The sequence below is a fragment of the Leucopleurus acutus genome (genome assembly GCF_964270905.1).
Source record: "Leucopleurus acutus genome assembly, chromosome: 8".
Taxonomy (NCBI): domain Eukaryota; kingdom Metazoa; phylum Chordata; class Mammalia; order Artiodactyla; family Delphinidae; genus Leucopleurus; species Leucopleurus acutus.
The window spans coordinates 63,981,956-63,995,236 of NC_139151.1; the positions used below are offsets into that span (position 1 = coordinate 63,981,956).

General features: G+C 45.9%; 1 protein-coding gene across 1 annotated transcript in view; it reads left to right on the forward strand.

Moving 5' to 3' along the window:
* Positions 1 to 12,064, forward strand: part of SWAP70 (switching B cell complex subunit SWAP70) — an 81,200-nt gene extending 69,136 nt beyond the window's left edge. Inside the window, exons 8-12 of the mRNA XM_082844310.1 lie at positions 2,022 to 2,129; positions 3,730 to 3,896; positions 9,171 to 9,369; positions 10,322 to 10,418; positions 10,776 to 12,064. Coding sequence (XP_082700436.1) covers positions 2,022 to 2,129; positions 3,730 to 3,896; positions 9,171 to 9,369; positions 10,322 to 10,418; positions 10,776 to 10,882 — 678 coding nt within the window. The 3' untranslated portion in view covers positions 10,883 to 12,064. The remainder of the gene's footprint in view (positions 1 to 2,021; positions 2,130 to 3,729; positions 3,897 to 9,170; positions 9,370 to 10,321; positions 10,419 to 10,775) is intronic.
* Positions 12,065 to 13,281: the final 1,217 nt, after the last annotated feature.

Genomic DNA, 13,281 nt, shown 5'->3' on the forward strand with positions numbered 1-13,281 from the left:
GAGCTTGCGCGCTCTGCAGCCCACATACCACAACTAGAGAGAAGCCCGCGTGCCACAACGAAAAGACCCTGCATGCCGCAACAAGGATCTTGTGTGCCGCAACTAAGACCTGACACAGCCAAATAAATAAATGTTCAAACCCAAAAAACCCAGGAGTAGAATTGCTGGGTCATATGGTAGTTCTGCTTTTTATTTTTTTGAGGAACCTCCATACAATTTTCCACAGTGGCTGTACCAGTTTACATTCCCACCAACAGTGTACAAGGTTTTGGGTTGTTTGTTTTTTTGATGTTGAGTTGTACGAGCTGTTTATATATGTTAGATATTAATCCCTTATTGGTCATATCATTTGCAAATATTTTCTCCCATTTGGTAAGTTGTCTTTTCGCTTTGTCAATGGCTTCCTTTGTTGTGCAAAAGCTTTAAAGTTTAATTAGGTCCCATTTGTTTATGTTTGCTTTTATTTCTTTTACTTTAGGAGATACATTAAAAAAAATTGCTCTGATTTATATCAAAGAGTATTCTGCCTGTGTTTTCCTCTAGGAGTTTTATAGTATCTGGTCTTACATTTAGGTCTTTAATCTATTTTGAGCTTATTTTTGTATGTGGCAGCAGAGCTCTTTGTCTCCATTTCTGATCTCTGTTAGTCTCTCAGCTCTCTGTTAAGCCGGATGCCTCTGCTGGTATCACCTCCAGTTGTTCATCTCACAGTGGCTCTGTTGTTTTCAACAATGCCCTGGAACCTACCTGGCCCCACAGTCTGATATTTAAATTCTGGCCCACATGTAGTTTTTGAGGCCTGTCTTTGAGACTTGTTCCTACTACACGGGGGCTCTTTGCTGGCCTCGCCTGTCAGACTTCTAGCTGGCCTGTGGTTTAGTTTGTTGGTCTTGTCGACTGAAAAAAAACACAGCTAAAATCTGAGAGTTATGTTTTGTTCGGGGACTTTACTGAGGACTCTAGCCAGCCCGGGAGAAAGCTTCTCAGCTCTGAGGAACTGTTCCAAAGAGGTAAGCGGGGAGCCAGGATACAAAGGAGTTTTTGTTGAAAAAAACAAAACAAAACATGTAGTTACTGCTAATCACAAAAACCAGATATTTCAAGTTAACGATTTTAGTGCTTTTCAATGTATGGGAAGATGCAAATCTGAGCTCATTAAAATTATTTCTTAGATATGCATCTTAACTATCTAGGGCCAGTATCCTGTTTTCCTCCATCCTGAATTCCTCCCAGGGTGCACTGTTGGGACAGCTGCAGTGGCTGATGGCTTGATGGTGGGCGATGTTCTTTGTTTATTGGAACGGCAAGCAACATTTTTTTGTCTGCACCCTCCTGTGAGATACCTTAGCCCTAGATTGGAAACTGAGGAGAGAGGGAGGCTTATGTTCTTGGTTCCATGGCCATGGGGTAGAGCCTCCTTCCACTGCCATGTCGGGGGAGCAGTAGGCAGAGAGGGGGCTGCACCGTGGCTCATATGCCATAGACTTTCACTATTCTTGCTGAGATTCAGTTGATTTTCTTGCTAAGTGTTCTCCGTTTGCTGTATGCTTTTAGGATAATTCCCAGAGACTTCAAATGGTTGTTTTTGCTTTTCTTCTAAATGTTGTTTTGCCAGGGAAAGGGTCTGTGGAGTTCCTCATGCACCCTTTGGGAAATTGAGCTCTGATAAAGTTTTAAGGAATAATGTTAAGATGACAAAACTGTATAGGACAAGCTCAAGAAATAGATTCGAACCTCATGAATGCATTTGCAAGTGAATTTAACTTAATGACTGTACTAAAATTTTCTTGGCAAAATGTTGTTCAGAGTTATGAGGAATCATTCATTTACCTAATTTGTTTTGTATGTTGACTGGGAAAATTGTTGGAATGGAATTCCAGTGGATCTACAAGTTTTATTCGGTCTTTATTGAACACTGAGAATGTTTGACTTCCTCCATAATGTTTAAGTGTGACCATTTCTCTCCAAATGCACTTCCATTGTAATATTCCCTGCTTTTCTGTGGATGGGTTTTTGGGTAGAAACTAGAAGAAGCAGCATCTCGGGCAGCAGAAGAAGAAAAGAAGCGCCTTCAGACTCAAGTGGAACTACAGGCCAGGTTCAGCACGGAGCTGGAGCGGGAGAAGCTTGTGAGTATCGCATGCCCAGAGGTGCTGCTGCGGCCTTAACTCACAGAGCCAGCCCCGGTCGGCAGTGGGGCAAAAGCCTGCCTGGGTTGGTGGAGGGTGAAGAGCTGGGAGGCTAGAGTGAGATCATCTGGCCAGCTTGGCTCTGCTGCTGACTTGCAGTGGGCTCCTGGGGAAGTTACATGTTTGTTATTCATTCCTTATCGGTTTATTGAGCACCTTCTATATGCCAGGTACCATGCCAAGGATATAAAGGTAAACCTTGCACTCAAGACCCCCAAGTAGAAATTTATGGAATGGGATGGTAAGTACTGTGGGTAGGAGGACTAAAGTTCCTGGTTTGCTTGGGACAGTCCCTGCCATCCTGGTACAATTATTAATAGCATCCCTTTCAGCCTTCAGAGTCTTGCCTTGGAAAATAAATAGCTACGGAAAAAGTAAGCATAAGTTCCATGACGTTGCACCTCTGTCATGAGCAGAGTGAGGGTTCTGAAGTCAGGAGAACACGTGAACGCTGGCCTGCCGCTCTTGGCAGCTCTGACTCATCATCTGATTAGAGGTTCTCATCCCCAAGAGACCCAAGGTCCAGGTCGCTTCAGGCAGCGAGCTGGTTAATTGGAACACAGGTCTCCTCACATGAGTTGCAGTGTGTGGGAGAGGGCTGGGCCCAGGGCCTGTTAAATAGGTGCTGTGACGTTCCCTTTAGCACTCTTTGTTGCTCAGACTTGAAGTGGACGTGTTTGTGTCGCGAGAAGAAGGCATGTATGACATGGGGGGTGCTGCCCTCGTGGCCAGAAGATCTGGGTTTGTGTCCTCTGCTCCTGCTGATGAATAACTTGTTTCTCTTCTTCAAATTAGGGGGATAGTCGTATGATCCTTCATGACCCTTATGAGGGTGAACTAAGCTAATGCAAGTAAAAGTGTCTTATAAACTGCAGAGACGTATGCTAATGTGTATGTTATTGCATTTAGGATGTCCTTGTCTTTTAACTTATAAGGCAGAGATTCAAAGCTCTTTTATTTTAGCTAGAATGGAGAAACCATAAATGTGTTAGAACACTAATTAAGTGCTTGAGGTCCCCCTGGGGCCAGAGGTGCCCTAGGGAGGGAGAAGGGACAGGGTGCTGGGCAGCCAGGTAAGTGCAGAAGGGCTCACTGCAGGCCAGTCTTTCCTTTTCCCCTTATTTTAACCCTTCGGCTGTTCTGACTGGGAAAAGGTTCATTCTCTTTAGAGGAGACTCTTGGTAGAAAGATGGTGATTTTAAGACAGAAAGGAGTTTAAAGAGAAATTATACAGGGAAATATTTTTTTCTTGAGTCTGAAATGTGGAGTGAAAGGGATGAGAAATATACCAGGGCAGGAGAACAGCGTTTAGGGTGTAGTTTGTGGACCCAGACTCTTTGGTTGTGGTCTTGGGTCTTGGCATTGGGTGTGGTGCTCTTGCTTCCTCGGTCTTCGGGGAGTGAAGGACGGGCCCTGTCCACCCTGATGGGCTGCGGCTGTGGGCTGTGCTGCGGCTTCACTCAGGGTGGTGGTGGAGCGGGAGGCTTTCCCTGAGGGCGAAGTCAACCTGAGTTTAAACATGACTCTTTTATACCGTCAGATCAGGCAGCAGATGGAAGAACAGGTTGCCCAGAAATCCTCTGAACTGGAACAGTATTTGCAGCGGGTCCGGGAGCTGGAAGACATGTACCTAAAGCTGCAGGAGGCTCTCGAGGATGAGAGGCAGGCCCGGCAAGATGAAGAGACTGTGCGGAAGCTTCAGGCCAGGTGCCGGTCGCCTCATCCTCTGTGCTTTATGTGCTTTGCCTGGACTCCTCATACACTTTCTAGGAATGACTAACTCTGCTGGAGAGGGAGGGGTCTCTGACAGATTGGAGAGACCCTGGGGGCTTGGCTGGCTGGGCTATTTATTCCCAGTCTGGGCCGCTGGGAGACCCTTGCTTATAGGGCTAAAGACAGGGCTCAGCTACCCTCTCCCAGTTTCTAACTTGCTTCCCCATTTGCTTTCTTTAAGATGTCATGTCAGGGGATGCAGCGCTAAAAACTGTTTCCCCAGCTGGTCAGTGCAGGCATATCTTGTGCTTTAAGCTACGCCCCCTGTTTTAGGAGCACTTGTGGGATGAGCTGGGGTACATTTTCCATGGCTGCCATGCCACACGTGGAGCAGCAACAGATGTTCTTTTAATCTTCAGGAGGAAAGAAAGAAGGAGGTTTCTTTGTTATGTATGTTGCCAAAAATGACTTCAAAAATAAATGAATTAGGTTTTGAAAAGGTTGATTCTATTAAGGAAAAAATTATCTTCTAAATAGAAAATTAAATGCCTAGCACATTGCCTGGCATTTATGGGTCCCACAAGTGTGTGTTCACCATGTTGTTAACCAGGGGATGGGAACCACCACCCTGTTGTTATTGGGCAGTGATGTTAGCACACCATCCACAGCATGGGAAGGTTTGGTTCCATGTGACTTGCAAAGAGAGACATTCTAAGGGACATTAGATGTTTTTGAACCTCCTTATCATTTGTGATGTGTCAAGAGTTTATAGATCACCTTGTGCAGAGAATTCACAGGTGAGATATGATAATATATATTTACTTCTCTGAAGCTGTGAGGGAGGTTAATTATGACACGGCAGAGATTAGATCATAAAGGAAACCAGATAACTCCAGAAATTTATTAAAGTATTAGTTATTTCATGTTTATAGAATGAGTGATGTTTTGAATAAGAGAGTTTTGGATAATTGATGCCAGTAGTTTTTAACCAGTGGTAAATATCATCATCCCCTATAAACCTTTTAAAAAATACTCATGTAGGGCCTGTCACAAATTTAGTAAATCAGAATATCTGTGGATAGGAGCCCAGGCATGAATATTGTTATTTAAAAAGCTCTCGCTAGGGAATTCCCTGGCGATCTAGTGGTTAGGACTCTGTGCTTCCACTGCAGGGGACACGGGTTCTATCCCTGGTTGGTGAACTAAGATCTCTGCATGCTGTGCAATGCGGCCAAAAAAAAAAAAAAAAAAACAGCTCTGGCTAATTATTTTGTACACTCTGATTTAAGTAAATGGCAAAATGGTTTCAACCTTTTAAATGCAAATATAACTACTACATACAGCTCTGCTCCAATAAGCTGATATTACTGCACAAAAACTAACTCGTTTTTCTTGGGGTGTATAAGGCCATTTTATGAATTTTACTACTCTAAATTGTTCTTTTACCTTAGTTTTTGGAACTTGACTTTAGTTTTTGGAACTTGAAGTGGACAGATTCGCGCCCTCTAGTGGTCATTTTTTAAGTGAGGCGAGTCCATCTCTTTCCCGAAGTCACAGGAGGCTGGGCCTGATTCAGAGGGACATTTTTTTTTTTTTTTTTTTTGCGGTACGCGGGCCTCTCACTCTTGTGGCCTCTCCCGTTGCGGAGCACAGGCTCCGGACGCGCAGGCTCAGCGGCCATGGCTCACGGGCCCAGCCGCTCCGCGGCATGTGGGATCTTCCCGGACCGGGGCACGAACCCGTGTCCCCTGCATCGGCAGGCGGACTCTCAACCACTGCGCCACCAGGGAAGCCCCAGAGGGACATTCTGTCAGATTGGCAAAGGGGGCTTTCTCCTTGCTCCCACTCAGGGTAGGCCTTTCTGGGTAGGAAATCAAGGGAAGTCATCGTGGAGTTGAGATAGAAACATTTAAGTCTGGTACTAATGAACTGTAATATAACCTTAGGCTGTGTTTATAAAAATAAATTTTTAATTTATTTTTATTTTTGGCTGTGTGCGGGCTTTCTCTAGTTGCGGTGAGTGGGGGCTACTCTTCGTTGCGGTATGTGGGCTTCTCATTGCGGTGGCTTCTCTTGTTGCGGAGCACGGGCTCTAGGCGTGTGGGCTTCAGTAGTTGTGGCACGTGGGCTCAGCAGTTGTGGCTCGTGAACTCTAGAGCGCAGGCTCAGTAGTTGTGGAGCACGGACTTAGTTGCTCCGCGGCATGTGGGATCTTCTGGACCAGGGCTGGAACCCGTGTCCCTGCATTGGCAGGCAGATTCTCAACCACTGCGCCACCAGGGAAGCCCTAGAGGGCTTTTTAGTTAGCCTCTGTCCTTTCTTTAAGCAATAGCAAGTCATTCTTCGAACGTTTGGCATCTCATTGTTCTTCCAATGGATGGTGCCTTCTCTGTCAGTGTCTTAAATTTTCTCAGAGATATTTTTTATAGTGAATTGTTTAAATACAAGAACTTTGACTTGAGCCATCTGGATCTTGTTGGGGTTTTTTTTCCCCACTAAAATTGAAGTTTTTTTAAAAAAATGTGTAATCCTGAAGGTTATCGATCCTCTCCTGAATGGGAACTCAGAAGGAAACTGTTCATTTAACATTTGGACAACTCAATCATTGGAAAGTTCTTGAGACGGACCCATAGTCTGTCCGGTTATAACTTCCACCCACTAAATTTTTGTGTCTGTGAGGCCTAGGAGCGTACCTTAGGTCTGTATTCCCAGCAACTAGTACAGTGCACGGCACACAGTAAGTGCCCAAGGAGTCTTTTTTGAACGAATGGAGCCAGGTTCTACGCATGGGGCCATGTGGAACAACAGTCTCTTCCATGCAATAATACTCTTCGTGTATTTGAAGGCAGGTTGGCGCTGAGCCCTGGAGTGAGGTCTGGGTTTGATTCCCAGCCCTGGTACTTCCTAGCTGTGTAATTTTAGAAAAGTTAGTTCATTTCTTGCAGCCTTCATTTCCTTATCTATACAATAAGCTCGTAGGGTTGTTGTGAAGGGTAAGGGAGGGGATGCTTGCAAAGAGTTTCGTGTAATGTCTGGATTTGGTGGTCACTCGGAGTATGTTGGTTTCTGTTCCTTTAGCTCATCTGCAGATGGGGAAGATATGCAACGTATAGAATGTCAAATAAGCATTCAAAAAAGGTGCTGACAGGCTGGAATGATGGTCTTAGAGCAAGAAGATAATTTAAAATATCAACAGAACAAGTATAGGATCCAGGGTACTTGGCTTAATAGCAGCTCATTTGAAAAGATTCAGGGTTTTACTTCCCTGATATGACTGATTGCCAAAAACCTCATATACTCTCAGGCAGCCTTCATGAAGTGTTCGGAGCAAGTGAGGTAATAGTCCCACCATAATAATAGGAGCTGATATTTATTCAGCACTTATGACATGGTAGGCACTGTTCTAAGTACCTTACTTGCATTATCACGTTTAATGGATCAGCAAACCTTTGGTGGTAGGTATAGTTCCTATTCCTTTTTTATAAATGAAGAAACTGAGGCACAGAGAGGTTCAAGTCTTTAGTCAGGAGTCTTGTTTGTAAACCACAGGAACCAACTTGGGTTAGCTAAAGCAATAAAAGCATTTGTTGGAAGGTTCTTGAGAAACTCACCAATTCCACAGAAAGGCAGGTGGCCAGGCCTTGAACACAGGCAGGAACCAAGGGAGGCTGAGCAGCCCTGACCAGGCCACGGCAAGAGCCCAGCGAGGGTGCCGCTGATGTCGACATTGGCACCGTGGGTCGGTCAGTCAGTTGTCCCCATTGCTCCTGCCATCACTTGACACTAGATGTTGCTGCCACCAAAAGATAAATTCTTCACTGTCTCTGCTCCTTTGTGTCAGTGGTTTCCATCAAGACATCCCTAGACACGTGAAGGGGATTCAGGCTGGGCAGCCTAACCTCCTGCAAATGTCCCTTCCCCTCCAGACTTTCACCACTAGGATGAAGAATCCTTCCGGTCTCATTCACTGTTGTATCCCCTGTGCCTAGAAAAGCACATGGACAGTGTGGAATATATACACACTGAGTAAGTGAGTCCACTCTGCACTGGTCAGCCCACGTTGGCAGTGATGTGTTCACTGCGGATGTCACACTCCGAGGGACATCTCAGAGGGTGCAGATTGGCCCTTGGTGGAACCCGGGGTAGGGGATGGGAGAGCTCATCTTACTTGAGGAAGAACTTTCTAAGAATCAAGGCTGCCAGAAATAAACTGACCTGGTTTGTGAAGCATGGCCCATCACACAGAACTGGAGAACAACCCTGTAGGATGTTGTAGAGGGAATTCTTACAACGGTGTGGGACTGGGGATGGGGATTGGGGTAGTCAGGTAGGGGCTGTAGAGTCTGTTACGTTACTTCTGCTGTTGTCGGTTTTAGAAGCGCAAATGCTCTTGGGTAGTAGTTACTGGCCTGCCGTGTGGCTTGTTACCATAATTCTGATGGTCAAGCCGGTAGAGATGCGTCCCGTCCTGGGCTGGCATCTAACCACATTGTCTACACTTTGGGTACAGGTAGGGCTGCACGTTAATTTATTTATTAAATACTGGCATAGCTGGATATTCTCAGATAGGTAGCCTGTTATTAAAAGATAACATTTTGAAGTCACATAGGCCTGGGTTGAAATCCATTACTTACCTGTGCGTCATACTTTTAAACCCTTTGACTTCATCTGCAGGGATAATAACACCTTGCAGAATTGTGGAGGGTTAGCAAGGAAGGTGAAGAGCCTGACAGGCAGCGCTTCGTTAGGAAATGGTGTCTGCTCACTCTACCTTTTGTCAGCTCCTTCTTCTCTTGCTTTCATTAGTCAGCTTTTTCCTTGGTGATAGGTCTTCACTAGATAAAAAATGTTTTAATGTTGTAGCAACCCGGCAAATTTCAAAACCTTGCCCTGCCACCTGCCTGCCAGGTGAACGACCTAGTGCAGGTCACTTAGCCTTTGTGCCTCACTTTTTTCATCTCTGAACGGAATAATAATAGTACTTAAGTTTATTGTGAGGATTAATTGAGAAAACACACTTCCTTCTTGGCCCGTTAAGCCTTCAACGCATGTTATTTTTACTGTCATTTTTTTTTCATAAAAGGGTGAAACAGAGCTTGGAGCAGGACTCATGAGTCACCTTAGCCACTTTGTGAATCTAGTTTCCCTCTTGTGAAATGAGCGGTGGGTTAGATGACCCCCAGGCTTCTCTGCGACTCTGGCGTGCTCCGACATCTGCTGGGTCAGGGGCGGTGACCGGGCGGGTCTGACGCCGAGCTCGCATCGCAGGTTGCTGGAGGAAGAGTCGTCCAAGAGGGCCGAGCTGGAGAAGTGGCACTTGGAGCAGCAGCAGGCCATTCGCACCACGGAGGCGGAGAAGCAGGAGCTGGAGAACCAGCGCGCCGTCAAAGAGCAGGCCCTCCAGGAAGCCGTGGAGCAGCTGCAACAGCTGGAGCTTGAGCGGAAGCAAGCACTTGAGCAGTACGAGGTCATTAAACCCAGCCCTGCAAACACGTGCATTTAAATATTCTTAAACATTTAAAGCTACAGGATATTTGCTTTACTGTAAGAAGCGGTGTAAGAATTGTGTTTAGCTGTAGGTAGGAATTTTTTTACAGGCAATGGGGCGTAACAGTTGGAGTCCAATCAAGAGACTGAAACTACACCGGCAATATGAACAGGGAAGGTTTAATATAAACGACTATTAACTCTAACAGGGGATTACCTCCTGAGCAGCAAAGAAAACTCTGAGCTGCAGGAAGGGCAGACACAGGAAGCAGCCACTGCCTCTAGGGCTGAGGCAGAGCGCCCAGGGGAGGAACACATCCACTTTGCTCCCTTAGCCCAGTGCTGTGAGCTAGTCCTTCTTGGAGAGGGCATGGCCTTTGCCCACTGGGTGGCAGAAAAGCTCAGCGAGGCGCTGAGACTGGGAAGCCACCCTCTGGGGCACTGGTGGAAGCTGCCCACAGCGGAGGTGCCGCTAAAACCCACTGGAGTGAGCACCATGGGTGTCCCACTTGCCGCAGGAGCTGCTGCGCAGAGCACAGTGGAGCCTCCTGCAGTGTCCCGCCAGCCCTTCCACTAATGAAGCTTAAGTGGTGCCAGCTGTCGAGGGAACGTTAGCCAAACGGCACAGGCAAGACAGCGAAGGGTGGGTTTGGAGCCGAGCGGCAGTAAGCCGGAACTGGCACACAAGGGTCTTATATATTCATCTGTAATTAGTGCAAATTACGTCCTCTGTGTGACCTCGGGCAGGTTACTTAACTGCTCTGAATCCTAGTTTCCACATCTGTAAAACGGGATAATAATATTTCGTGCTTCTTATGGCTGTGATGATTTAATGAGATAATCCACTAGTGTATAGTAAGTGCCTAATCATTGTTATTTGACTCTTAAACTACCTGTGTGTTTGCATAGTCTAAAATCTGCTTTTGTTCTAGGGAGTTAAAAAGAAGCTGGAGATGGCAACTAACAAGACCAAGAGCTGGAAGGACAGAGTGGCCCAGCATGAAGGGTTAATTCGATTGATAGAACCAGGTAACACATTCTTTGAAGTAATCAGATATTTGGTCAATTTATTTTTCTGTTTTATTTGTGTACTTGAATTGTGCTAAAAATAAAACCCCAAAAACCAAACTTCCTCAGCCCAAATATACAGAAACCCAGCTGTTTACAGTAAATTTCTCTTGAATAATCACTTGCCCTCTGATAGATAAGAAGGCCTGGTTAATCCCCTTTGTATACATCTTCTAGTTGTTTTGGCTGGTATAACCTTTATGGATGTTCCTCAGAGAAGAAATAACGTAGAAAAGTTACTCCTTTGTCTGTGGAAAAATGATAATGTTAATTGAAGAATATAAGACTTCCTATGTTTAATGCATGTTTGTCTCTTAGGTTCAAAAAACCCTCACCTGATCACTAACTGGGGCCCTGCAGCTTTCACCCAGGCAGAGCTTGAAGAGAGAGAGAAGAGCTGGAAAGGAAAGAAGGCCACGGAGTGAGCAGAAGTCACGTCAGTTATGTAGGTTCTGAGTATAACTGGAAAGCTTTATGCTAAAGACAAAAGGACCTGGCTTTGCTGCTTCTAACTCTTCTTCTTTCAGTGCCTCCTGGTCAGTATACTAAGGAAGCCTTCTTACTTATCTGCCTGTAAAGAAGGGCTTACCTGAAAAGAAAAAAAAAGTCAGCATCGTCAAGCTCTTTATTTACCCTTTCTCTGAAAACTTCAGCTTCTGAAAGTTCCCGTTAGCTCCCTCAGATTGCCGGTGGGGCCAGCGCTCGGACAGCGCAGTGGCGTCCTCATCGACCCGTGGCGTGTGGCTGGCAGCGAGCGGCGCTCAGCTCACCGGCTACCAGAACCTCTGCGGGCCAGGCCGTTGTTCTTCCTCCTCCGAGTGCTTGTTCCTAAACTAGATGGGCCATCCTGCTCGCCGTGGCCCGCAGTTGACGTGGACTGCCTGTGACCACGGATGCTCTACTGGAGAAGGCGTTTCTCTCGCACGTGGCCCTCGCTCTGACTAAGTGGTTGCCGTCTGTGTCTCTGGTTGTGCAGGTTCATGCAGTGTGACCAGTTGGTCCTGGCCCCAGCGGCGCTATCTCAAGGAGGCAGAAGTCTTTCAAACAGTGCTTTGGCTGAGATAGATACTTACGAGTCAAGGACAGCACAGAGATGAACTAAGTAAATCCCATTTGGAATGATGTCTTGATACTAACTGAATTCCTCCTAATATTTAAAATGGTTTCAACTGTCCAAGTGCCGGCAGACCCCTTGGTTTTACTTTTGTAGTTACTGTACAGAACATTTCAGGTGTCCGTGAATGCTTGTCCTAATCAGACCTTTTCCTTGATAAATAGGGATATGATCATTTCTAGGAATCATTCATGAAAAAAGTTTTAAAATGTATTTTTGTGACGTGCTATGTTGAGAAGGAACAAAATATTTATAATTTTCAAACATTCTTACCTAAATGTTGTACAATGTAATATGCTGAACTTAATTTTTTTGCTAATTTTCTAAGGTATATTAAAAGTGTTTTGTATGGTTTTTGTCTGTTGTAGTAAAATGGAATCAGTAAGAAAATAAAAAAATACCAGAAGAGCATACATTTTCAACTGTCTGATTTGATAGGACAGGAGAGTAAGGTTGTGTGTATGTGTGCATGTTTTCATATAATGAGATGAACTTGGATTTAGGGACACTTCCTGAAAACACTGGGTTTGCAGTTTGGAGCCCCCAAACCAGTGCTATCATGAAGTTAGCTATGGCCTCCAATTTGGCATTTGAGTCATTCATGTGGGAAACCGTGGTGGATGTGTCAGCTCACAAACGGGAACTTACAAAGATGATTTCTCCCTCATTGTTGCTGTGCCCTCCAAATCCTCTTACCTCTGCTTTCCCGAATTTTCTTTTTATGCCTCTTAGTTTTTCTTTCAGTTTTACCAGAGTAAACAGTGTGGTTTTTTTTGTTTTGGTTTTACACAGTTGCCAAGATTAAAACGCCTCTTGTGGATTAAGCAGGCCCACTCAGTCCAGCGTGATTGTCTTGGAAAACTGATCATTTCCTTCTAGAGGACAGAACACACTGGTTGGTGTGGTTGGTGTTTTTTTAACTTTTTTTTTTTTGGCTTCGTCGGGTCTTAGTTGCAGCACGCGGGACCTTCGTTGTGATGCTCGGGCTCCTTGCTAGATGCGGCTCGCGGGCTTCTCTCTAGCTGTAGCGTGCGGGTTTTTTCTCTTCTCTAGTTGTGGTGTGCAGGCTCCAGGGTGCGTGGGCCCTGTAGTTTGCAGCACACAGGCTCTCTAGTTGAGGCGCACGAGCTCAGTAGTTGTGGCACGCGGGCTTAGTTGCCCTGCAGTATGTGGGATCACAGTTCCCTGACCAGGGGTCAAACCCGTGTCCCCTGCATTGGAAGGCAGATTCTTTACCACTGGACCACCAGGGAAGTCCCTAACTTCTTTCTCTACTGCAGTGGTTCTCAACCAGGGATGATACTCCCTGAACCCCCCAAGCAGAAATCTGGAGGGGCAGTGTCTGGAGACATTTTAATTGTCACTCCTGGGTTTGTTACTGGCATCTACAGGGTAGAGGCCAGAGATGCTACTAAACGTCCTACAATTCACGGGACGGTCCCTGTAACAAAGACGTAACATAGCCTAAGATGTGACTAGTGCTGAGGTTGAGAAAACCTTCTCTGCAGAAAGGCAAGATCTAGGTTCGGAGCACAACAGTCTCTTAGAGTCAGGGTTTCCCCAGGAGGAGCAGCAGGAGTGACCTCTTTGGTGTAACTGGGGCGCACGTGGGGGGAGAGTGGCCGCGGGCTCTGTGAGCAGGCAGAGAGCAGAGGGCGGGAGCCTTGGCTCACCCCGTGCGGGGCGTCGTGCTTCAGGAACGCTGTAAAT